This window comes from Leuciscus leuciscus (genome assembly GCF_965113295.1).
Source record: "Leuciscus leuciscus genome assembly, contig: SUPER_11_unloc_1, whole genome shotgun sequence".
NCBI classification, from domain to species: domain Eukaryota; kingdom Metazoa; phylum Chordata; class Actinopteri; order Cypriniformes; family Leuciscidae; genus Leuciscus; species Leuciscus leuciscus.
This window is the reverse complement of record NW_028118546.1, coordinates 1,579,263-1,605,146: the sequence shown is the minus strand read 5'-3', so window position 1 is coordinate 1,605,146 and position 25,884 is coordinate 1,579,263. Positions and strand designations below refer to the sequence as shown.

Here is a 25,884-nt window from a genome sequence, read left to right as displayed (position 1 = left end):
TGTGTGTGTGTGTGTGTAATCTGATACTCAACAAAAAACAGATACAAACTTGTATATGCATGCATATGTGTTTTTTTTTTTGTTGAGTATCAAATTTTTACGTCGCTTTTATGGCTCCTATGCAATTCAGTGCAAATCAATGATAATTAAGAGATGGAAAATGTTCCCCAAAAGCCTGTTGCGTCATATTTGACATTTATATTAACATGAAAAAATGTCAGAAGAATTCATTTTTTTAACATTAACAAATGGTGGATTAATAATCAATAAACCCAGATGCTTCAGTCCAGTGAATGTTTCTTACATTAATTTATAATAATCATGAATCATTAATCATTTCTCAGCAAAAAATACTTTATTTTATTTTTATTTTATTTTTTGTGTAAACTATCAATCAGAGGACAGAAGGCATGAAGTAGATTGTGTGCAAGAGCAAAACAGAGAGGCAGAAGGTAGCATTAGGAAGACAGAAACAATCACTGCATATCCAGTAAAACCTCATGGTATGTTCACTGTCAGCAACAGTGTTGTCATAATTATCAGTTTAGGTTAGACCATATTGGTTTCACTTTATTTTAATGGTCCCTTGAACACATTCTGTTGACTATCAGTACAGTTGCACATGTCTACTAACTCCCATTGGAGTGTTAATAGATTTATTAGTAGACTGGTAGGGTTAGGGTTAGAATAAGTTGGCATGTAGTTACAAAGTTACTTATAGTCAGTAGTTAACCTACCATACTCTTGTGTGCTTTCATCTTCACGATGAGTCTGTCACAGAGAAGAGGTGTAGTTGTGTTTGAGCTCATTTAGAACGGTTGGATTTATGAAGAACATGTGTTGAAAGCTTTTTGAATTTCTTTATTTTTTTATGACTGATAAATCTCCAATTGAAATTTAGACATATGTATAGTCTGTGTAGAATTGTGGCTTGTACGTGTTGATCTGAACTGAGAGAGTGAAGAGTGTGTCATTGTTCTCTACAGGTTGAGTGATTGTGGAGTCACAGATGAAGGTTGTTCTGCTCTGGCTTCAGCTCTGAGATCAAACCCCTCACACCTGAGAGATCTGGATCTGTCTGGGAATAAACTAGGAGATTCAGTTCATCTGCTCTCTGCTGTACTGGAGGATCCTCACTGTAAACTGGACACACTGGGGTAAGATTGTCTCTCTGATTGTCACACATGTCTTTGTCCTCAGTAAGAATTTTAGGACTAAAATTAGCTTGTAAAATGTTCTGTAAACACTAAATCTCAGCACAGAAATCACAGGTGTACACAAATGTCTAATCTCATGATCTGGTATTAGTGTTCATTTTTACATTCTTTTTAAAATATATCCTTTAAATGTAGTCAGTATTTCATTATATTCATTATGTTCAATAATTTTAGTCTGTTTCACTCTGACTACAATGACAACTCTTTTCCCCCACGTTTACTCAACAGTGTTTTCCCTAATGATGTTTCTGTGTAATAATAGTGTTTCCCAACCCTGATCCTATAGTTCCCCCGGCACTGCACAGTCCTTAATCGTTGAAGTTTCTGCTTTGAACGGCTCTTTCCGTGGCTACAAAAATACAATTATTCAAAGTAGCTTTTCAAAAACTACTAATGTATTAATATGAAAGATAATAAGCAAAAGAAATGTAATAACTTCATGCTGATCTTCATTATCTTATATGCAGGGAAAACACCTGAACTTCTGCGGAGCAGTAATGAATAAAGTAACATGGTCAGCGCCGCGCTGGTGAGATTAGTTTGCTCTGTCCATTCGGTTTCGCTAGCAAACACGTCCTCCCTGCGATGTCGAGTCGGTCACACAGCTCGGTCCATTGAGCCGCACCGATGATGTCAGCACGGCACGAGCTCTGTAACACCGCTCCGTTTCGTCCCACTGTTGGTGTGTTTGGCTTCCCATACAACTCGTTACAACTAACAGACATTGCTTAAAAGAGTTTGTGAGACGCGCCAAATTAAACAGAAGTGCGGACACACAACTTCCTTTTCAAGGGAAATTAGCCATCATCAACTACCGAAATCTCTTCTTATTTCAGTAATGCGTATGAATGAATTTCACCAAGGTTGATCAATGTTTTTTGTTTCACTAGTGTTGAGGCTTTTCAATAATTGTTTCCTATACGGCCCTTCATACTGGAGATCTCATAGTTGTCTCCTCCAAAGTTTAGAAGAAATCTCAGCAACATCACACACTGTGCTCAGATTTCTCTCTGTAGAAACTCGGGATCGCTCACATTTGTCTATTTTGAAGTTTAGAAGTGATCTCAACAACATCACACACTGTGCTCAGAGTTTTTCCCTAAACTAAAGACCCTGGTGGTCTCATATTTGTCTCCTCCAAAGTTTCAGACATGAATGAACATTGATCTAGTTCATTTGTACAGTATGGTGCACTGGCAGAATAGTTTTGTATAATTAGTGTAGAAATATGTGAAATGCTTATAAATCATTAAATGTTTAAGTTTTATAGACCCCATTATTACACATTTTTCAAGTGTCCAGACAAATATTGTTATCCATTTAATATGAAGAGACAATTTTATTAGTCTTTTTCATTATAAAATATATAATAAGTAAGTAAGTAAAATGTATTTATACAGCGCCTTTCACAGACTAGGTCACAAAGCGCTTTACAATAGACAATAAAACATAATAAAGAACAAAATAAAATAAAATAAAATAAAACAGATACAATTTTCAGTATATAAAAGGACAGAGATTACCCAAAAGCTAACCTGAACAAATGAGTCTTCACTTGTCCCCTAAAACTGTCCACATTTTCAGCAAACCTAAAACTGGTTGGCAAAGCATTCCATAGTCTGGGTGCCATAGCGGCGAAGGCTCTATCCCCACCTGTCTTTAAACGAGTGCGTAGCGTAGATAGCAGATTATTAGACCTGAGAGACCGGAGAGGGGTATGAAGATGAATTATGTCAGCAAGATAAGCAGGGGCCTGACCATGTAAAGCCCTATAGGTTATGGTTACAATTTTGAATTGGATCCTGTAAATTACAGGAAGCCAGTGAAGGGAGCAAAGTATCGGGGTGATATGGGTGCGCCTATTTGATCTAGTGAGTAACCTAGCAGCAGAATTTGGAATAGATTGCAGTCGATAAAGAACAGATTTGTTAAGTGAGGAGAAAAGTGAGTTACAAGTATACGTATACTGTACACTGTGAATGCTCTGCAGACCCAAGCCATTTAAGAGAATGAGTTTTGTGGACTCGCAAATTAATATTAACACTATAAATATGACTATAAATTCCCTTGTCGTTTGAGGTGTAAAATAAAGCTTACATAATAAAATTATGGTAATACTGTACATATGTTACTGTCCGTCATTTATTTATTTGCCATTCGACTTTTTTTTCCAAATAAGTGCCAGTTATAAATAAAATTTAATTAATACATTATTAGCTAACTGTGTGATTTGTGTATGTACATTTCTGAAATGCATAACTTGGACACAGTCACCTCTGATAACAGATCACTCTAAATTGTAATGTAGAGGTGCATTTTCTGTAAAGCTGCTTTGAAACAATATGTATTGTGAAAAGCACTATACAAATAAATGTGAAATTAATTGAAAAGTTATGGAGGGTTTTGGGTAAGTGTATCCACAACGCTGGCGTTATTATGCATCATCATCATTGTTTCGCGTTCTATGGAAGCATATGGGTAGCAATATTCAATTTGAAATGTAATATGCAAAATGGCAATGCATTTCTGTATTTCAATTTACGTTTTCCATTACATATGTGCAACGTTTGGTGCAAAATTAAAATTAAAATGATATTATATTATTTACATTTGCCATTTCATACACTAGTTTTAATATGTAAATTGAATACATTGTTTTACGGTGTGTACTTTACTCTTAACACCTTTTACCTATTTATTTATTATTCTCAGGTAAGGTAAAGAAAGTCAAATCTGACCTAAACCGTAAGCGTTCAAAAGGTACTTACAATTTGGTCAGAAGACTCCTCTGTGGTATGTTCTCATTAATAGTCTTCCAGCATCATAAGTCTCAGTAGGCAGATTTTGTAATCAATTAAATTTATTTTAATTGGTTACTTTTCTTTTTATAATAAACAAAAATATAAAAGGCGAATACAACTTAATCGTTTAAGTATAAAATACAATAGTTATGTTTTGAAACAAAGGTGTAGTAAGCTCTGGGCTTCTTCTCTTCTGCTTGGGGTTTCTTGTCCTCAGCTCTGGGCTTCTAGGCGTCGGGGGCACTGGCGTATCAGTATCCCAAGAGGCAGTCCGTTCATCAGTCTTTTATACTCCTTGTTTACAACTGGCATTTGGTTGACACTCCTCCAAAGTTTCCCAGATCGTTCTCCAGTCAGGTGCAAGCGGTCCACCTCTTCATGTCCTTGAACTACAGTAAACTCAGCTAAGATGGCTGAGTTCATTTAAACATTTAAAGAGTCTAGCGCACACACATAATCGCAATTTTCTGCTCCTCTTAACAGAGGTTGGCACAGTCACATATACATACATAACCAATTACTGTACATCTATGCCAAAACAATATAAGCCATCTTTTACAAACAAAATAAATAACAACATTGAATACAATGCATTACACTGGCTAAATATGTGTAACAAAAAGGCATCTATAATAAATAAGGAGGCAGGTAATTGCATTTTCTTGATATTATACAACACCCCCTTCATGCAATTATCCTGACTCTTTATCCTTCCTTCTCATAATTGTAGCACAGACTTTGTTCACTTCATCAAACTTTACCAATAACATAGACATTTGTCCATCATTCTTAAATAGATTGGTTTGTTACAGTTCATGCAATATTTCACCCAGTTTTGTTTTCTGGTTCCCATAACAGAAATAATCAATTATATTTCTTTTGTAATTGTATTAAAATTATTTATTTATCAAGGGGCAAAACTTTGTGCTCTGCTTGTTTATCATGTATTAGGCCAATTTGGATCTCAACAAAAATCCAGTACTTCAAGCACCCGGTCCCCCCTTAGAGCCGCTGACATCTCCTAGGGTCTTTAGGGCACAAAGTTAGTATCTCTGGGGTATGATGGGTTTTCTTGCCCAAACTACTAGTTTAAACATCCCCCTTGGTTTGTACCAGTCTTGAAATTTATTCAATGTTCAAACAGTGCACAAGGTTTCTTTTTTATTATTATTGCTTGAAACGTCCAGTTCCAAACCTCTGGGTCAAATATTGTCATGCAACTCATTTTCTCATTCAAATATCTTACACTAAATCCATCATTTCTTAAGCATTAACAGATTCTCAGATATCATAATTGTACCATCAAATATAAAAAAAAACCTTGTGTAGTAATTGTTGCATAAACATATCACATCCTACAATTATTTATCTGGTTAATTATGGTTACATTTCATACATTTACTATAATCAGAATAATCCAGTTATTAAACCTTTGTATCCAGAGTAATTCTTCTAATGTTTCCCTTAATATCTGAGAACACTATATATTCAAACATAAATTATATAAGTCAATAAATCAATTTGTTCCTTGTTATACATATGGTTCCCATTGTAAAGTTTGCAAACAATCTCTTAAAGGGGACATATCATGCTAAATGCACTTTTTTAGCCCTTAAATGCATTTTGTTGTATATTTGGAGTGTTTAGAAGTACAGAAAAGATTAAATTATTCTCTTCAGGTGCTTCGTTGATATCTTTATATTCTGTTTTGGTCATATTTTTCAACCGGTTCAGATTTTTCTGTTATCTATGACGTTTTTTGAACTATCACGTCACAGTATTTGCAGCGGAACTGCCAAATAAGGACATTGACTTCCGGCCCAACACTTCGAGCAATCCGCCATTATTATTTCTCGCTGCAATTTTGTAGTCCAAGCTAAAGGATGCAGAAGTTACGAGAGGGTAAGTTAAAATGTTCGGTTGTTGGATGTAGTAACCCACACGCTTCATTACACCGTCTAATTTAGATGAACTGCCGCGCTTGTGACAGGAGCATGTTTAACTGAAAGAACGAGCAGAGAGAGAGACCCGGTCGCGCGCGCGCTCACTCTCTCTCTTCAGAGCCAGGCGAAAGTGTAAACAAGACATCACCGTCTCCAAACTAGACGCTGTCTTGCTCTCTCTCCCTCGGACATATTAATCAAAATAAATCGACACGGTGGTAAAAGGTCGGAAGACCAAAGTTTAATGTGTAAATACAGTACACACCATTGCGATTAGGGTGACCAGACGTCCCGAAAAATTCGGGACAGTCCCGAAATCTAAACTGTTGTCCCGAATCCCGAATCTGGCCCTAATTGTCCCGAAAATTATACTAAAGCAAAATCTTGAGTAGTTATTGTCTGATAAACATTAAAAACTGTCTGCGGAGGTTGAGGCCGGCGACACACTGGCTGCGTGGCGTGTCCGTTTTTATTTCGGCTCCCCTGTTAACAGGTTAACTCGTCCGTTAGAGCTTGCACACTGCCTGCGTGACACGCGCGTCGCAGGCGCGCCTCGAGCCGCGCGGAAAACGCGTGCATGCTAGAAATAGAACCGACGCCTATTTTTCACGCGACACGCAAGGCAAAATAGAATAGGAAAAGACGTTTGTATGTCATTTTGACATGAAAACATATTAATAAATGACATTTTGATGTTTGAAAGTTTAAGTTTTTACATAAATGCAGATATAAATGTAATAATAAAAAAAATATGATCGATTTTCAAATATTGCACCTGTCAATACAAAACAAAATATTCTGTAGCCTATTTTGCCTATTATTAGAGCGCAAGTTGCTGCAGCCGCGAGGACAGTGCTGCATGCGTAAAGGAGTGATTGATTGTGATTGATTGTTCGCGGCACTGTGTACAAAAAAAATACTTCACGACACAATTATCTCGTTATTTTCGTTAAAGCTTATTAGCGATAGGCTATACTGAAAGGTCTGATTTACGCACTGTTACTTACAACAGTCATTGGTTTTTTTCTTTTCACAATGACATTTGTGTCCATGATTTTAATGTTTTTTTGTTTTTTTGTGACAGACTAAAGAATAATGACAGACTGTTGATCTTTGCATAAAAATATGTTTGGTTCAGGTTTGAAATTCATTATCTTTTATTATAGGCTACGCAGTCTAATATCATAGAAGCCCCCCATCCCGTCACCCCAGACCCATAGCCCCCCCCCCCCCCCCCGTCCCGAATTTCAGCCAATCTCATCTGGTCACCCTAATTGCGATACATCCATATGAAGACGTTGTTCTGCAGGTTCGTCGTCTTCATTTTCATCTCGCTCCGGCTCTGGCTCGAACATGTAAGGCTGGCTGGACAAGTCTTCCGTTGTTGACATTTTGTTAATAACGTGTGTATAAAAGTTTCTGTGCGCTAGATAATCCTATCTCTGCTACCAGACTACAAAAATGGCCGAACGGGGTGGAGTTGAACCGAGTGTCGCCTCTGTAACCTGGAGAGGGGGCGGGGTATGAAGTGTCTCAATATTATTTAAAGAGACCGCACCAAAACGAGTTGCTTTCAGAAGCACATTAGAAAAGGGGTAGAAAAGGGGCCTGTGGAGCTATAATAATGAGGAATTCAGACCCAAGCATTGCAGTTCCGCTTTATATAGACTACAAATGTATGATTTATATGTAAAAAGGAACAATTTAAAAGCATGATATGTCTCCTTTAAGTTAATAATGTCCATCTTTAAACATTTTATATTTTAAATTAAATGTACAAGTTCATCTTTTAACATGCCCTACGGTCACAAGAGTTTCTTCTTCAATTAGCATAGCATATATTTTAATTTCCTTAATATATTATATACATTCAAAGTCCACTGAAGCCAATGAATTCTTTAATTCATAAAGATTTAAAAATATTTCAAAAGCAAAAACAACAACATTATTTTCAGTAAGTTCTTACTATAAGTTATCTTTACATCCCCATTATAATAAGGTTCACACTTTGTTACATCAGTATTTGGTGGCATCACACACATTTTAAATCCTCAAAAATTAACCCAATAATTAAATCATCTTATCAGAAGTTCTTACCCTAAACGTCTCCTTAGTTAAATCTAAGGTATAATCTTTTCTAACCCCAGATTTGTTTGTTACTATAGTATAATACATTTTCACATAATACAATTAAATTATTCTTTATTCATTTACAATAATATATTTCGTTTTCTTAAATCATGTATTTATCAGTCAGTAAAAACCATAAACACAACTGGCATTATAGATGACATAAAATTATTACATTTTATGTTTACAATATCAAACACCCACTTCATAATAGTCCTTTTAGTTCTACGGTTCTTATTTTATTTATTTATTATAAATCATTAAAATAATAAAGTAATAATATTTACCAGGATTTCCCAAAAGGTTTAACTGACCCCAGCTAAGGTCTCAGTGCTGGTGGATGCAGAGCGGCCGTTTCTTACTATTACAGTCTATCTTGTTGTATAGTCTATTTGACTGAATAAGAGGCATATATAAACTATATACTGTAGGACTTCTTCTGCTATTTCCACCCCCTTCTTTGAAAGGGTTCCAGATTCAGTCAAGGCCATTTGGTGCTCTTGCATGGATCATAATGAGAGCTTGTTTGTCCTCATCTGCTCTCTTGCTGTTCTCAAACACTTCCATGATAAGCCTGCATCCAGGAGTGTCAATCAGGTCAACATTACAATATGTCTACTAGCACCTATTATTCATAATGAGCTCATTTTCAATTATTCATTTCTTTTTGTTTGTTATGGAAACATACTAAATTAACTTTAAGTTGTTTTCTCAACTCTTCTACAAGTTGATTGACCATCCTTGTCCAGTTTCTCTCCCAATTTTTCTAGTCTTTCTAGTCTTCTTTCTGCATATTAGAATGCTTTAATATAACAGATACTGCAATATTTTCCATAATCCTAATCTATTTTATGTGACTCTCATTAAATATTATTGGCCTACATGCTCCATATGCTATCATATTCGTGATTTAATATCACTCTTCGTTTCTGCTGCCAAGTACGTGCACACATTTTTTTCCCCTCTAAAAAGAAATACTGTCTATTTTCATTTTTAATTTTATCATGATATTTAGGATGATGTTTAAAAATAACCTATGTTTTATAGCATTTTTCATTTCTCACTCTTACTACAAGTAGGAGGTATTAGCCTCCATGTATTTTATCTTATATTACCATTATCTCTTGGTTATTTTTCCTTCTAGCCAATGCTAGAATATTCTTCAATATTCTTCACATTATTTAATAGTTTTCAAAATATTAGTTTCATTATCACCAAATAAGTCTCCATAACTGTATTAAGACTTTTAGGATTTGCTTCTATGCCATTTTCTAAATTACATTCTTACACAATTCATATTTAATTTGTCCATGAATGTTCTTCTTAAACGTTGCTAAGACTGACTATACTGTTGCAGTGTTTACAGATGTCTTTCCATTTTCCCCAAATATTCCAGTTCTAACCAAATGTATACTTTTCTCTCTTATCGTCAAAATCTTAATTTCCTGTAATGTTCCTTTAGGGTAGATTCACCTTACAGTGAATAATCTCCGTTTACCTTCCTATTAAATATTTCTATCAGGACATTCACTTTAAACCATCTTGTTCTTTTCGTTTGTAATACTAATATCATTGGGGGTTTTTCTCCAATTTTTTACCCTAATTTACTTCACCTATATTCTAGTGCTTTATACGGTGGATTCATCAGGCAAGATTATGCAGATATGAGAATCCCATAATTTCAGTAGTTCCATAATGCAATATTCAAATGTTCTTCCTTTATGTACTATTAAATATATTTTTCCACTTTCTATATTTTATGCTTGTAGATTTTCCACATTAGCTTTATAGTTCAACTTCCTGCTTTCTTTTGCTCCCAAAAAGCTTTAGTTCACTTAAATCGCTTGTACACTTTAGGCTACAATAAAATCAACAAAATTCCAAATTGCTGCTACATCCATAATAATTTAAACAATCAATAATTATCATTTACCCACAGCAATTGATTTATATTAGCAGGATTTTTCTATATTTCAGCATTATTATTCCTCTTTTTGGACTATTTACTTTAATTGTTTTTGATAAGTAAATTCCAAAGTATCACTCTACCCACATTAAAAACTTTTGTTAATCTTGTGCCAGCTCTTTCTCTTGGCACAGACACTCGAGGTGCTTTGCTGGTGGTCTTGTTCAGTATTTCCTTGAAGACCAGCCTGTCGTGCTGAGTGAACCTCTGCTAGCAGGCTCTCCCCCTTCCAGAAGTTCACTGGCACACAGGATCACCTCTGCCTTTCAATCATGTATTTGGGACTTTTTTCTTTTCTTTTTTTTTCTTTTTAAATCACATTCCCCCTTTTTGGGAGATTTTTTATTGTGATACATTCTTACGCTATATTGTAAATAGCGTTTCCATTAACCATTTCTCACTTTTGGTTGGAATATTTCCTTCTTCAAAGCAAGATTTTAGGCTCTCTAGTTTTCTCCCAAGTCTCCTGGGACAAAACCAGCAGCCACTTGCTTTCTACGTCATTTGTATTTATCTCAATACATTATGACCATATTTACGACGCTAGAAATACTCCGCTGTTTCCAAGTCTGATTTCTTTGTACACCTTTGTTCCGTACTTTTGCCTTAAATGGTTAATACACCAAAGGTCCATGCCCCAAATTCTATGCCTATTGCCTACCATATATACACCAGCAAATTACTTTGGTTAATGTCTTTCAAACATTCATCGCATTTAGTCCACAGCAACCCTGTTACATAAACAGTCCTATGCATCCATGTGCTCGCTGATAGTCACTGGGTCATTCATTATTACTTTGAGGATAACTCATCCTACAGTCCTGGCAGACAACAACACACTAGGTTCTCTCATTGTTTGTTGACAATCTTCTTTTTCAATTCATCATTAAATTAACCTCAGTCCTGTTAATACCTCCCTAGTTATCTCTAACTTATGAAGCTTTTCTTCATCTTAATCATACTTTTATTGTTAATTTCAATTTCATTTGTAACCTTGTTTTTTATAGCAAGGATCAAATTCCTTTTAAATCAGAGGAAATGTTCTAATAACTCCAAGTTTCTTAATCAACTATCCTCACGTTTATTATTATTTTTACATCTGTAAATGACTAATCTATTTAATCCATGTAAGCTTATTCAGACATTTCTTACAGTCACTCTGTATGCAGTACTTGTTGATTTTCAGTTTGTTAAATAGCTATGAAAAATATTAATTTCATTTAACACATCTTGCCTGCAACTTTTATTAGTAGGCTATTAACATCTGTTCCTGCATTTTGATTACTCTGCTGCATATCTTAATACTTTATATCAAAACTAATTTCAATTAATCAATATTCAAACATGGTCTTTGTTCTAAATATCCTAAAACTATGTGGTCAGTCTAAAGCAGTCACTATCCTCTTCCACTGTAGTAATAATTATACATTTACTTTTGTTATGTACATCATTATTTTATCATTATAATTATATATATATATTTTTTTTTATTCATTCCGACAATCCATCCACTTTTTCTCTCTCTATTTTTCTTCCGGCTTCTCCCGTTATAGGGGTCACCACAGTGGATCATCCACATATCTGTTTGGCACTGGGGTTAACAACAAATTCCTTTCCTTGTGCGACCCAGCATTGGGAGTGCACTCATGCAACAGCAGGCGCTAGGACTTCCTAAAAATCCATCAACTACTATAATATGTAACCCACTTAATTACTTTAATATCTTATTTCTTGTTCACTATATTTAACATCCATATTTGACTTTTAAATAACTCCATTATAATTGTTGCATATCTTTAACATATGCAATAGTATTATATCTTTAACTTAAACAATAGTAATATTATAATGTCTGTCCCCATGTAGGAATATGTATCTTGTTATCAGTTAAAACTTCAAAGATTAAATTCTCACTAAGGTGTTAAATTTGGTCCAATATCTATTATATATTATACATTCTGTTTCCGTTTCTCTACTTTTCTCTAAGTCAAGCTAGCTTATCAGCTGTATTAATATCATATCACTGTGTTTTCTTTAAAATTGTCTGGTTGGACTAAAAGGTTCAGAAAAAGGCTTAGTCTATATAAGAGGTTAAGTCCCCCCAACATTTTTTAAAGCTTTAGAGCTAAATCAGTTAGTTTACCTGGCGGTCGATTTTCCCGTTTCTCAAAACAGTTTAAATCAAACCCTGTTTCTCCATGTATTGCTGGGTTTGTCTGGTAAAACTCCTGTTGAGTGACCTTGAGCTACTCCCCTGAGCTCTGTGTGCTAGGCTGTACCAGGAGAAACATTACTCCCCCTAACATGCTGCTTTCTCTAACTTCAAACTCAAATCTTCAGTCTTCAGTGCACATAGTTTTACAAACAATTGTACGTTTTTAAGAAACCTTTTTCCTTTTTTATGACTTTTTATCTGGCTATTAATAGTTGTTACAACATAATATATCAATCGTGCTTTAATTATAATGTTTTGCTTTTATTTTAATTTTTTATTTTTCTTCCTCACTGCAATGTTTCCACATTTGAGGCTCTCTAACTGTAGTTGTTTGTCAGATGAAGCACATCTTTTGACCTCGTCAGAAATTCCAACTTGGAATATCTTTTGCACAGAACTGCTCAACTTTTTCTCAGAAGCAAGGTATGTTTTTATTATTATTTTATTTTATTAATTGATATAATATTTTATCAATATCAATATTCAAATGCCCTAATGTTTTTATCTCATTAGTCTAGTTATAATTGCACTAGATACTTAGGGTAAAGTTACTGACAATACAGCAGCAGTGAAGCAACACTTTAGTGACTTAAATCTCTTCTTAAAACATTTTATTTCAAGTTTTACTTGATTTTCCATTTTATTTGTTTATATTTGTATTTAAAATGTGTAGTTTTCCCTCTTGTGTTTGCCTGTAAAGCGCTTTGAGAAAGCAACTTTTAAAGGTGCTATATAAACTAAATGTATTATTATTAATACTTGGGTAAAGCTGGTTTTATATTCACACATTCGGCACAAACTACAACACATTTGTTTGTTATTTTTCCTCTATATAACTCAACGTCTTTCACATGGCTGCTTTAATTGCACTAACATTTCAGCTTATTCCCGTTTAGTTTAATCACATTTTTTTTTCTAATATGTAATGCTTCATCATTTGCTAGCAATAACATGCTTTAATGTAACCCATTAAGCTATGTATTTTATGCGTAAACCACTTCAAATTACAAAACCTAAAACTCTTAACCTCAAACTCGTTAAACATTAATAATCTTTTGTATATATACTTATTAAATCCTCAAACTTGACTTCCTAGGCAATTGTTTAACAACTTCTACAGCTTTTAAACAGTTTTTGCTTTATTGAGTCCTCAATCAAATTATTCATTCTAAATTTCACTGTCCAGGGTGTTTCCTTAGTTATCTTGAGCGGCTGGAATGGTAGGTATTTCGACTCCTTTAAAACCTTCTGCCATTAGTATAATAGTATTAAATATATATATATATAAATATAAATATATATATATATATATATATATATATATATATATACATAAAAACAGCTTTGCCTTCTTTCACAACTTCTTCAATTGGTATAGACCTCTCTTATCTAAACTTATTTATTAGATCAATTTTCCATCTATTATTCTTAGTTTCTCAGATGTTAATAAAACATCTAAACATCTATTTTTCCTTCGGTCCAAAACATTGTATATCTTGTCGCTAACTTAAACATTCCATTTAATAATACTCTTTGAATTCACTATTTTCAACAGCTCTCCTAATCTAAGAAGTTTACAATATAAGTTTTTGTATAAATTTCTGTATAAAAATCCATACTTCATGTATAGTTATAATTAACTTTTTACTAATTATAGCTCATCCTTCTTGCTTATCTGTTGGTCCGACTGTTTGTACAGTATTTTATTTTATTTTTGTCTAAACTGTAATATTTATTCTTATTTCTTTTATAATATTTTCTTATATGTAAAACACTTTGAATTACCATTGTGTATGACATGTGCTATATAAATAAGCTTGCTTTGCCTTGCCTTATCTTGTTATTTTAATAAATTAATTAACAATTTCTTGCTGCTAGCCCTTAATTACATATTTTTTAATAAATTATATTTTCTTACCTTAGAGTAGCAAAGTTTTCTTGTAGAAAATCCGTTATAGTTCAGTCTCAGTCACATCTCCATTTTTTAACATTTATCAGTGTACCAAGCCCTGTTCTAAGTTAATGAAGTATTTATCATTTTCTCTGCTGTAGACATTAGTGTAGACATGAATTTTGTTCAAGACTAAAGTAGCCTATAAGATATGAAATATTCTATTTATGTTTGTTTGTTTGGCCACTTATGTAATTTACATATTACTTCATATTATTCATATTATTTAGTTATTACTATCTTTTCATTTTTTTTTTTTTTGACCTATATCTCTCTCAGTAATCGGTCATTATATTTGTCTTTATATCTAAGACAGATACACGTTTGTCTTGTAGTGAAATCTCGGCTCACCTATATGCATTTTCTAATGCTTTAACCTCCTGTCAGCATAGGCACTATGTGGTTATATAATTTTTAACTCCTACCTGTTTACTTATGTTTGCAGTATGACTTGACATGATTTATAAGTCTAATATTCCTGCTTATAAACTATTCTTCATTTAATTTTGGGCTAAAAGTCCCAGTGTCTTTTTCCATCTCTTCTTCTGGACTCTGGAACTTCTCTTTACCAATATTAACGCTCTCTTGTCTTTTGAAGTTCTTACTTGACTTCTTACGTACCGTAAGTCTCGCTTCAGAAACGAATTTTTTGGTTTTTAATGACACTATTACTTGTTCTAAATGTGTCACTATTCTACTTAAACCCTCAGTAAATGGGTTCCCATTATAGACTGGCTGTCTTTATATCTCTGTAAGTAAAATTTCTATAGGCACAATTTTTTAATTTTTTTAATTTATTATAATTTTTATTGTTTTCCTCTTAAAAGCATCTTCTTCATTTCTTTCTATCAGAATATTTGTATTTAGTCCTCTGTATTTACTACATTAACCTCTGACTAATCATTCAATATTAAAAGTATATAATAGCTACATTTAACATAATATTATTTGATTTCCTGCTTTCACTTTCTGTGTTGTGTATCAGAGGTATTGGAGTTCTCTGAACCCTCTAACTCACCCTGACTCTGTGGTAAAACTCTCATACGGAGGCATGGACGGCCGAAAGAGTCCTTGCGGGACATCTTTTCCCGTTTCTAAAGTTGTTACTCTTTGCATTGTTAACAAGTTTATTGTTAATAGTTTATCTCCCATTTCCTTCATTGTCTGTTATTTGTAAATATATTCCTTCAATTACCATTTTTACTCCATCATAAACTATTAGTTAACTTTATATTAAAATAAAGTTTACCTGACTTATTTTGTTGTCAGTGCCTCCCTTAAGTTTTCATAACTATCGTTTTACAGGTCTTTCAGCCTCTAACGTTCTGAAGTACGAGCTCTTCTCTGTAATACAGTGTGGGAGACGATCTGGCACGCACTACTGTTGGCTTTTCGAGTCTGAGCTATGTTCACAGACTCTGTCTCTTTAACCGGTACACCTATTTTACAATAAAATCATCCTGGCTCTTCCAGGACCAATAATTATACTTTCATTACACATTACACATCGTTTTACTGGGGGACTTCAACGCCCACGTGGGCAGCGACAGTGACACCTGGAGGGGCGTGATTGGGAGGAACGGCCCCCCTGATCTGAACCCGAGTGGTGTTCTGTTATTGGACTTCTGTGCTAGTTACAGCTTGTCCATAACGAACACCATGTTCAAGCATAAGGGTGTCCATCAGTGCACATGGCACCAGGACACCCTAGGCCGGAGGTCGATGATCGACTTTGTGGTCGTTTCATCCGACCTCCGGCCGTATGTCTTGGACACTCGGGCGAAGAGAGGGGCGGAGCTGTCAACTGATCACCACCTGGTGGTGAGTTGGATCCGATGGCGGGGGAGGAAGCTGGACAGACTCGGCAGACCCAAACGTACTGTGAGGGTCTGTTGGGAACGTTTGGCCGAATCTCCTGTCAGAGAGATCTTCAACTCCCACCTCCGGCAGAGCTTCGACCAGATCCCGAGGGAGTCTGGAGATATTGAGTCCGAGTGGACCATGTTCTCCACCTCCATTGTCAACGCGGCCACTCGGAGCTGTGGCCGTAAGGTCTCCGGTGCCTGTCGAGGCGGCAATCCCCGAACCCGGTGGTGGACACCGGAAGTAAGGGATGCCGTCAAGCTGAAGAAGGAGTCCTATCGGGCCTGGCTGGCTTGTGGGACTCCTGAGGCAGCTGATGGGTACCGACGGGCCAAGCGGACTGCAGCCCGGGTGGTTGTGGAGGCAAAAACTCGGGCCTGGGAGGAGTTCGGTGAGGCCATGGAGAAGGACTATCGGTCGGCCTCGAAGAGATTCTGGCAAACCGTCCGGCGCCTCAGGAGGGGGAAGCAGTGCCCTACCAACGCTGTTTACAGTGGAGGTGGGCAGCTGTTGACCTCGACTGGGGATATCACCGGACGGTGGAAGGAATACTTCGAGGATCTCCTCAATCCCGCCGTCACGTCTTCCATTGAGGAAGCAGAGGCTGAGGGCTCGGAGGCGGACTCGTCCATCACCCAAGCTGAAGTCACCGAGGTAGTCAAGAAACTCCTCGGTGGCAAGGCACCGGGGGTGGATGAGATCCGCCCTGAGTACCTCAAGTCTCTGGATGTTGTGGGGCTGTCTTGGCTGACACGCCTCTGCAACATCGCGTGGCGGTTGGGGACAGTACCTTTGGACTGGCAGACCGGGGTGGTGGTCCCTCTTTTCAAGAAGGGGGATCGGAGGGTGTGCTCCAACTATAGGGGGATCACACTTCTCAGCCTCCCTGGGAAAGTCTATGCCAGGGTACTGGAGAGGAGAATCCGGCCGATAGTAGAACCTCGGATTCAGGAGGAACAGTGTGGTTTTCGTCCCGGTCGTGGAACACTGGACCAGCTCTATACCCTCTACAGGGTGCTGGAGGGCTCATGGGAGTTTGCCCAACCAATCTACATGTGCTTTGTGGATTTGGAGAAGGCATTCGACTGTGTCCCTCGCGGCGGCCTGTGGAGGGTGCTCCGGGAGTATGGGGTCCGGGGCCCTTTGCTAAGGGCTATCCGGTCCCTGTACGACCGGAGCAGGAGCTTGGTTCGTATTGCCAGCAGTAAGTCAGACTTGTTCCCGGTGCGTGTTGGACTCCGGCAGGGCTGCCCTTTGTCGCCGGTTCTGTTCATAATTTTTATGGACAGAATTTCTAGGCGCAGCCAGGGGCCGGAGGGGGTCGGGTTTGGGGACCACACGATTTCATCTCTGCTCTTTGCGGATGATGTTGTCGTGTTGGCCTCATCAGACCAGGACCTCCAGCATGCACTGGGACGGTTTGCAGCCGAGTGTGAAGCGGCTGGGATGAAAATCAGCACCTCCAAGACCGAGGCCATGGTTCTCAGTCGGAAAAGGGTGGCTTGCTCGCTTCAGGTTGGTGGAGAGCTCCTGCCTCAAGTGGAGGAGTTCAAGTATCTTGGGGTCTTGTTCACGAGTGAGGGAAGGATGGAACGGGAGATTGACAGGCGGATCGGTGCAGCTTCTGCAGTAATGCGGTCCCTGTACCGGTCTGTCGTGGTAAAGAAGGAGCTGAGCCGCAAGGCGAAGCTCTCGATTTACCAGTCAATCTACGTTCCTACTCTCACCTATGGTCATGAGCTGTGGGTCATGACCGAAAGGACAAGATCCCGGATACAAGCGACCGAAATGAGCTTTCTCCGCAGGGTGGCTGGGCGATCCCTTAGAGATAGGGTGAGAAGCTCGGTCACTCGGGAGGAGCTCAGAGTAGAGCCGCTGCTCCTCCACATCGAGAGGGGTCAGTTGAGGTGGCTCGGGCATCTTTTCCGGATGCCTCCTGGACGCCTTCCCGGGAAGGTGTTCCGGGCATGTCCCACCGGGAGGAGACCCCGGGGAAGACCTAGGACACGCTGGAGAGACTATGTCTCCCGGCTGGCCTGGGAACGCCTCGGTGTCCCCCCGGAAGAGCTGGAGGAAGTGTCTAGGGAGAGGGAAGTCTGGGCATCCCTGCTTAGACTGCTGCCCCCGCGACCCGGCCCCGGATAAGCGGTAGAAGATGGATGGATGGATGGATTACACTTTTTATTTTTATTTTAATATGCCAGATAACATCCCATTTGTCCCAACACATATTGTTACAGATTATAAGTCCTACTTTTAGCCTGCATATTTCCACTTCATAAAACTGTCTTCTGACAATGTTAGGTACATTTCTTCTGTTTGTTTGAAGATATTAATATCAACTTGATATATAGCCTGTCTATCCAAGTCCGGTGGTTTAAATTCGTTTTAGCACTCTATCATTCGTAATAAAGAAAAACATTTCTTAGCTGTTTGTTAACAGTCATTAATCATTATTAACCATTATTCCTTGTCTAGAAGTCTTATTCTGTAATGTTATTACATGTACACATTTTTCCACTTCATGTTAGACCTACCTCAGTCTTTAAGTTTTAACCATTTTGGTCTATCTCTATAGAGAAGCCTCGTTCCATTTTCTAGAACCGTTGTGTCTGCCTGAAAGGCTAGTTTTCATTTTAATACATGAGAATCTCCTCATGTTAAATATCTACATTGCTGGATTTTACTGCTTGCCCTGTCATAAGCGAAGCGTCCTCCACTAACAGGTCTTATCTTTTAGCCAGTCTCTGCCTCTTACTGTCTGAGGCCAGCCGTTTGAGACTTTCTGTCTCTCCTTTTTCACGGCTTTCTCAATCTTTACGGCTCTGTCTCTCCTTTTTCACGGCTTTCTCAATCTTTACGGCTCTCTCGCTCATAAAGTTATTTGTTCTACGCGCGTTCAACCCTTTCTGGGCTGTCTATAAATAATCTCTGTTCAACCCTTTCTGGGATTTTCCTTTAAATAATCTTTTCTAGATTATTACTTTCTGGCTAAATTTCTCTTAGTCGACTTTTGTTTTAACCCTTCTGGGTTTTATTATTATTACATTAATCTTTGCCCTTTCTGGGTATGCATTATAGCATTCATTTTTCCACTCTCACGGAATTTTATTTGTATATTTTCCACTCTCACAGAATTTTATTTTTATATTAATCTTTGCCCTTTCTGGGCTTTATTATAACAGTAATATTCTCCCTTTCTGGGTCTGTATTATAACAGTAATATTTTCCCTTTCTGGGTCTGTTTTTTTAAATACTATCTTTTCCAGAAGTTTCTCTTAGACGTCATTTATTTTAACCCTTTCTGGGTTGTTCCTTTAAATAATCTTTTCTAGATTATTAACATTGTTGGGGTCTTACAGGTTGCCTTTTAGTTGGTAATTTACTAGCATTCAAAGTTCGTACTCCTATACTCAAGCGTACGAGTGCGGAAGCGAATGGGCAAGCATTGCTCGATCGACCGTGGCCAGGGGTCGATGGATCAATGCCCCTAAAACGTTGGGCGCCATGTTTTACGGTGTGTACTTTACTCTTAACACCTTTTACCTATTTATTTATTATTCTCAGGTAAGGTAAAGAAAGTCAAATCTGACCTAAACCGTAAGCGTTCAAAAGGTACTTACAATTTGGTCAGAAGACTCCTCTGTGGTATGTTCTCATTAATAGTCTTCCAGCATCATAAATCTCAGTAGGCAGATTTTGTAATCAATTAAATTTCTTTGAATTGGTTACTTTTCTTTTTATAATAAACAAAAATATAAAAGGCGAATACAACTTAATCGTTTAAGTATAAAATACAATAGTCATGTTTTGAAACAAAGGTGTAGTAAGCTCTGGGCTTCTTCTCTTCTGCTTGGGGTTTCTTGTCCTCAGCTCTGGGCTTCTTCTCTTCTGCTTGGGGTTTCTTGTCCTCAGCTCTGGGCTTCTAGGCGTCGGGGGCACTGGCGTATCAGTATCCCAAGAGGCAGTCCGTTCATCAGTCTTTTATACTCCTTGTTTACAACTGGCATTTGGTTGACACTCCTCCAAAGTTTCCCAGATCCTTCTCCAGTCAGGTGCAAGCGGTCCACCTCTTCATGTCCTTGAACTACAGTAAACTCAGCTAAGATGGCTGAGTTCATTTAAAGTTCTAGGAGTCTAGCGCACACACATAATCGCAATTTTCTGCTCCTCTTAACAGAGGTTGGCACAGTCACATATACAACCAATTACTGTACATCTATGCCAAAACAATATAAGCCATCTTTTACAAACAAAATAAATAACAACATTGAATGCAATGCATTACACTGGCTAAATATGTGTAACAAAAAGGCATCTATAATAAATAAGGAGGCAGGTAATTGCATTTTCTTGATATTATACAACAACATATTTTAACATATTTTAAGTTTGCAGTGGCTTCATAAATTAATGAAAAATATTAAAAAACAAAGTACACCTGATGCACATTTCTTTGTTCTTAATTTTCTAGAACTAGTTTAAGAATCTTGCTGTATTTATATGTAATTAATTAAGAGAAAGTACACCGCCATCTTATTCTGACGAAAGTGACTTGAACGCACTGCCGTAAACACGACTTCCCAGGAGGACTTATAGACGATGACGTCACCGGGGGGGCCAACTTCACACAGTGATTGACAGGGTGGGAGGGGGCGGGGCCAACTTCACGCAGTGATTGACAGGGTGGGAGGGGGCGGGGCCAACTTCACACAGTGATTGACAGGGAGGGAGGGTGCGGGGCCAACTTCACGCAGTGATTGACAGGGTGGGAGGGGACGGGGCCAACTTCACACAGTGATTGACAGGGTGGGAGGGGGCGGGGCCAACTTCACACAGTGATTGACAGGGTGGGAGGGGGCGGGGCCAACTTCACACAGTGATTGACAGGGTGGGAGGGGGCGGGGCCAACTTCACGCAGTGATTGACAGGGTGGGAGGGGGCGGGGCCAACTTCACACAGTGATTGACAGGGGGGGAGGGGGCGGGGCCAACTTCACACAAGGCTTGTTCAACTTCACACAGCTCTGCGCAGACCGATCGGCGGCTGACTTGAAGCAGTGCATGCCGGTTAGAAATTTTGTCCGACTTGATACAGCGCTGACGCCACGTGACTGTGACATATGCCATCAAAGTGCCGCGAGAGCGATTCGAGAGTAGCCGGAGAACTCAGCCAGCGCAGCTTCTCAAGAGCGGCTGCACGAGCTCTGATGACGACACAGCTGTTCCACGATTGGCCGGATTCACCGCATGACAACGATCACGTGTGTTTCGTGTTTATTCGAACACCTTTAGTTCCTCTAAAGCTCACAAATCAGTTTTTTATAACAGTAAATACTCTTTTCATGTAGTTGCGATGTTATATTGTGTCATGTTTATCAAATTAAAACTGATTAAAAAACGTAGACTCCACTTCATTGATAGAAGTTTATGTTGAACTTTATTCTTGTTCAAACAGACGCTGTATGAAGCAGTACATAAAGTATTGAATGAAAATGTCTCTGAAACATCTGTGTATTATTTGGCAAATATTGAATTTATTTCACTTCAGCTGTGGTAAAGTATGCAAACACCACATGAGCGGTCACTACGGGAACCAGAAAGTGTCCGACTTCACGTGTCCATTTGCAGCTCCTCCCCGCCTGCACTCGACTACTCTCAAGAAGTCCTCTCTGCAGCCTGTAGCACGATGACGTAGCTGTATCAGATCCAACACTGTTACGCGCATGCGCGGTGGTGTGTTTGGGTGACGTCATATATGCATGCGCACTAGAAGAGAGTTCATCAGTGATGTGATCAGTTTGTATTTTAAACTTAAATTCAGTGGGGTTAAATTTTTATGTGCGTACATGTCCTGCAGACACTGAACAGCAAATTAAGAGGAACCTTATGTACAGATCACTGTGGAAAAATGAGCCATTAAAGAAGGAACTCTTACCAGACAAAATATCTTTATGCACTTTTTTTTTTTTTTTGGACATCTGACAAGATTTATTTTCTTGATGCTGTTATTATTTTAGCATTTTCCCTTGAACGTGTACTGGTATGTTAAGTTGTTTACAGACCATATTGTATTGTAGCTTTAGGATTAACATTACAGAGACAATTACTTCCACTCAACAGCAAATATGTCCTGAATAAAATTAAATGGCTTAATTTTAAAATGTTCTGTATACACGCATTAAAAATAATAATAATACTTGCGGTGACCACATGCTATTAATCCATCAAATTTAGGTTTAAAATCATGTGATTTAAAATGTTGTAAAATTAACTATTTTGCATGTATGTAGAGAGAAACTAGGATAACTTAAGCATCACATTTATGTAAATAATTATTCATCAATAATTACTTATTACTATTTATCAGTACTACTACTACACAGGTTAGAACATCATCTCAATACAATATTGAGCATACTAATACCCTCAATTTATTGGTTAAAATTTTGTTTGAAAAAAACCTTCTTTGTGGAATTTTATTCCTAATTTTATTTTTGACCGACTTGGGGGTCTTTCTTTTTTACTAATGTGTGATTATAAAATTGACAAATTGCCAGTGAAACTTTCTGCCTTTCATGCTCAAGCTTTATTGGCTTGGAAACTGATCTACAAGCACAACTTCTCTCCGCACCGTTTTCTTATTTGGAATAATCGTTGTATTTTGTATAAACACAAAAGTATTTTTTTAAAAGCTGGTTTGAAAAGGGTATTGTTTTAGTTTGTCATTTGTTTAACTCTCAAGGATTCCTTATGACGTATGACGAGTTTCTTCTGCACTTTAATTTTCCTGACTCCCAAGGAATTTGCTCTTGTATTTTCTGCAATCAATTCTGGTATAATTTCCTTATGTAGAAGTGTGTTGTCATCAGTTGATATGCTCATAATTAACCCAGCTGACACAGTATGTGGCAAAATTTGTTTTTTACAGTACAAAAACAATAACCAATCTATTCGTTCTCTATTTTTAAAGGAGTTTGTCACCAAATCTTGCTCTATTGCTTATTGGACTAAATGTGTTAATGACCTTGATTGGGAAAGTGTCTGGTTATTACCTCATAAGTTTTTTGTTACAAACAAGGTGAAAGAAATCTCTTTCAAGATATTGCACAAATTCTACCCTGTCAAACATTTCCTTAGTTAGTTTAAGACATTGATGTAAGTTGCGTGTTCTGCTCTTTGCACTTGGAAACAGTTCCCCACATTTTCTGCCATTGTAGTCGTGTGAAAAAGTTATGGTATGAAGTGTCTATGTTTATTAAGGAAAAGGTACTCTCTAATTTAGTTTTGCATTTTGAAAATGTAATTTTTGGATATTCAAAGTATGATAACAGTGTGATTAAGGAGGCTTTTGTAATTAATCTGTTAATTTTATTAGTCAAATTTCACATCCATAAGTGTAAGGTTTCTAACAAAAAGCCCCTTTTCTCAGTATTCCTTAAAGAATTTGAAAATTACTTTTCTACTATTCATTCTAGTACTAATGGAAAAGCTATTAAGACTGTCACAAAACATATTAAATAAATGATTTACAAAATATCCTCCAACGTTTTGCAACACTTTGCAGTTTGAATGATGTCTTGTATGAACATGACGGAGTATGTTTTTATGTTTCCACTTTTCGATCGCGCCCGCGCCTCTCACACACACACACACACACACACCTCACACACACACATACAACATATTCCAGCATTGGAATCTTGCAGCCTGTTCATTATAGCCGTAATTAAACGGGGTTTGCTGGCTACCAAATAGTTTGATAAACTCATCCATGTCCAGCGACTTGGCTCTCCGTGACTCTACACTGAGCACTCCCAGGTCATATATAATTTAGTGTGTACATACGTAAACACTGACGTGTTGTGGTGTCTCTTTCCTCCTGTTTTAAAAACGCGCAACTGTGCTCGCTAATCAAACAGTGATTGACAGCACTCTGGTCCAATGGTGCGGTGGGCATTTTCAGGTTGACAGTAAATCTAGCCCAATGAGATTGGAGGGGGGGCACCAGGGGGGGGCAATCATATTCCAGGGGGGGGCGGTGCCACCCCGTGCCCCCCCTCTAGACACGCCCCTGCTGCTCTGTTTAAATTGTCTGCAGTATAATTCGTACATTCACAGTAAGCACCGCTCCACAGTCATATTCCACATTCACACAGTGATTGACAGGAAGGAGGCGGGGCCAACTTCACGCAGTGATTGACAGGGTGGAATCATTTTCAATTTGCACAATGAATTTTGCTTCATTCATTGCGGGACATTTAATGAAAATGCAATTGCAAGTGTCTTAACTGTGGGTGTAAATGCAATTAAGAAAAATAACATTTGAATGATCATTTTGCTACATTATTTGTTTGAACATGTTAAACATATCTAATCATTTCTGTAATACATTTTAATTTTACTTTTGCAACTTATAAAGCATTAAAATGTTCAATTTACATATTAAAACTAGTGTATGAAATGGCAAATGTAAATTATATAATTGAATTTTCATTTTCATTTTGCACCAAAAGTTGCACAAATGTAATGGAAAATGTAAATTTAAATACAGAAATGCATTGCCATTTTACATATTGCATTGTCATTTTGCATATTACATTTCAAATTGAATATTGCTACCCATAAGCTTCCATAGCATTCTCATTGGTTTGCTGGCATTTGGGGGGTTTCATGTGAAAGGAAAGCTGACTGTGAATAGAGGTAGGGTGTCCTATTTAGTAATGTTAGGTTTCAGAAGGGTACTCACGAGCGCCCCTCTGTGGTCGATATGCGCTCTAAATGCGCACTGAAGCGATCGAGCTCCGCATCAGACTTGTTCCCGACAGTCAAAGCGGCGTTACGTCAGGAAAGTGCGGACTCAGAGGAAGACCGCGAGTGTTTAGGGTGCCGTTTGTGACAGGGCCAAACTCACAATTGCGTGACATAAAAAGTCAGAATTGCGAGTTTGTACCTTGCAATTCTGAGGGGAAAAACAGTCAGAATTGTGAGATAAAAAGTCACAATTATCTTTTAAATTGTTTTATTTTGTGGCGGAAACAAGCTTCCATAAATTAGAGGCAACCAGTGGCGAATTAGTCTTCCAGGTTTGATGTCATCCCTGTAGGGTCTCATGGACTTAAAGGGCACGCAGAAGCCATTGTAAGTCTACAAGACTGAAAGTGCATATGAAGTGTGCAATTTAGGACAGGGCCTTTATATCTCGGTGAGTGGATTCTGACAAAATGAAACACCTCTGATTGGCCACTGCGTTCAATAGACCAACAAACATGACTGTGATTGGCTACATTTCTCACCGCTGTAAAAACATTTGACGTTCTCCAGAGCTCAAACACAAAAACACACTTGAGAGTTTGCCAGTGTGATATTATTACAGCATCAACTGAGGGTGATCTTGCATTCGCTTGAGAGTGCTTATATTTAAATTTGACTTTGTGATGTTTTTTACCATTTTTTTATTTAACAAACTATTTGTGATCAAGCATTAATTGACGGACCCCCTGCAGTACGGCTGCGGACCCTTGTGTTAAACTGATCTGATCTGAACTGAGAGAGTGAAGAGTGTGTCATTGTTCTCTACAGGTTGAGTGATTGTGGAGTCACAGATGAAGGTTGTTCTGCTCTGGCTTCAGCTCTGAGATCAAACCCCTCACACCTGAGAGATCTGAATCTGTCTGGGAATAAACTAGGAGATTCAGTTCATCTGCTCTCTGCTGTACTGGAGGATCCTCACTGTAAACTGGAGAAACTGGGGTAAGATAAACTCTCTGATAAACACATATTTTGTCCTTGGTAAATA

The 25,884-nt window shown here is 37.7% G+C and overlaps 1 protein-coding gene across 1 annotated transcript in view; it reads left to right on the top strand.

The window, feature by feature from the left end:
* LOC309510013 (uncharacterized protein) overlaps window positions 1-25,884 on the top strand; it is a gene marked incomplete at its 3' end in the record, with an annotated part of 1,894,646 nt that overhangs the window by 462,596 nt on the left and 1,406,166 nt on the right. The window contains exon 16 of the mRNA XM_082191149.1: window positions 25,668-25,838. Coding sequence (XP_082047275.1) covers window positions 25,668-25,838 — 171 coding nt within the window. The remainder of the gene's footprint in view (window positions 1-25,667; window positions 25,839-25,884) is intronic.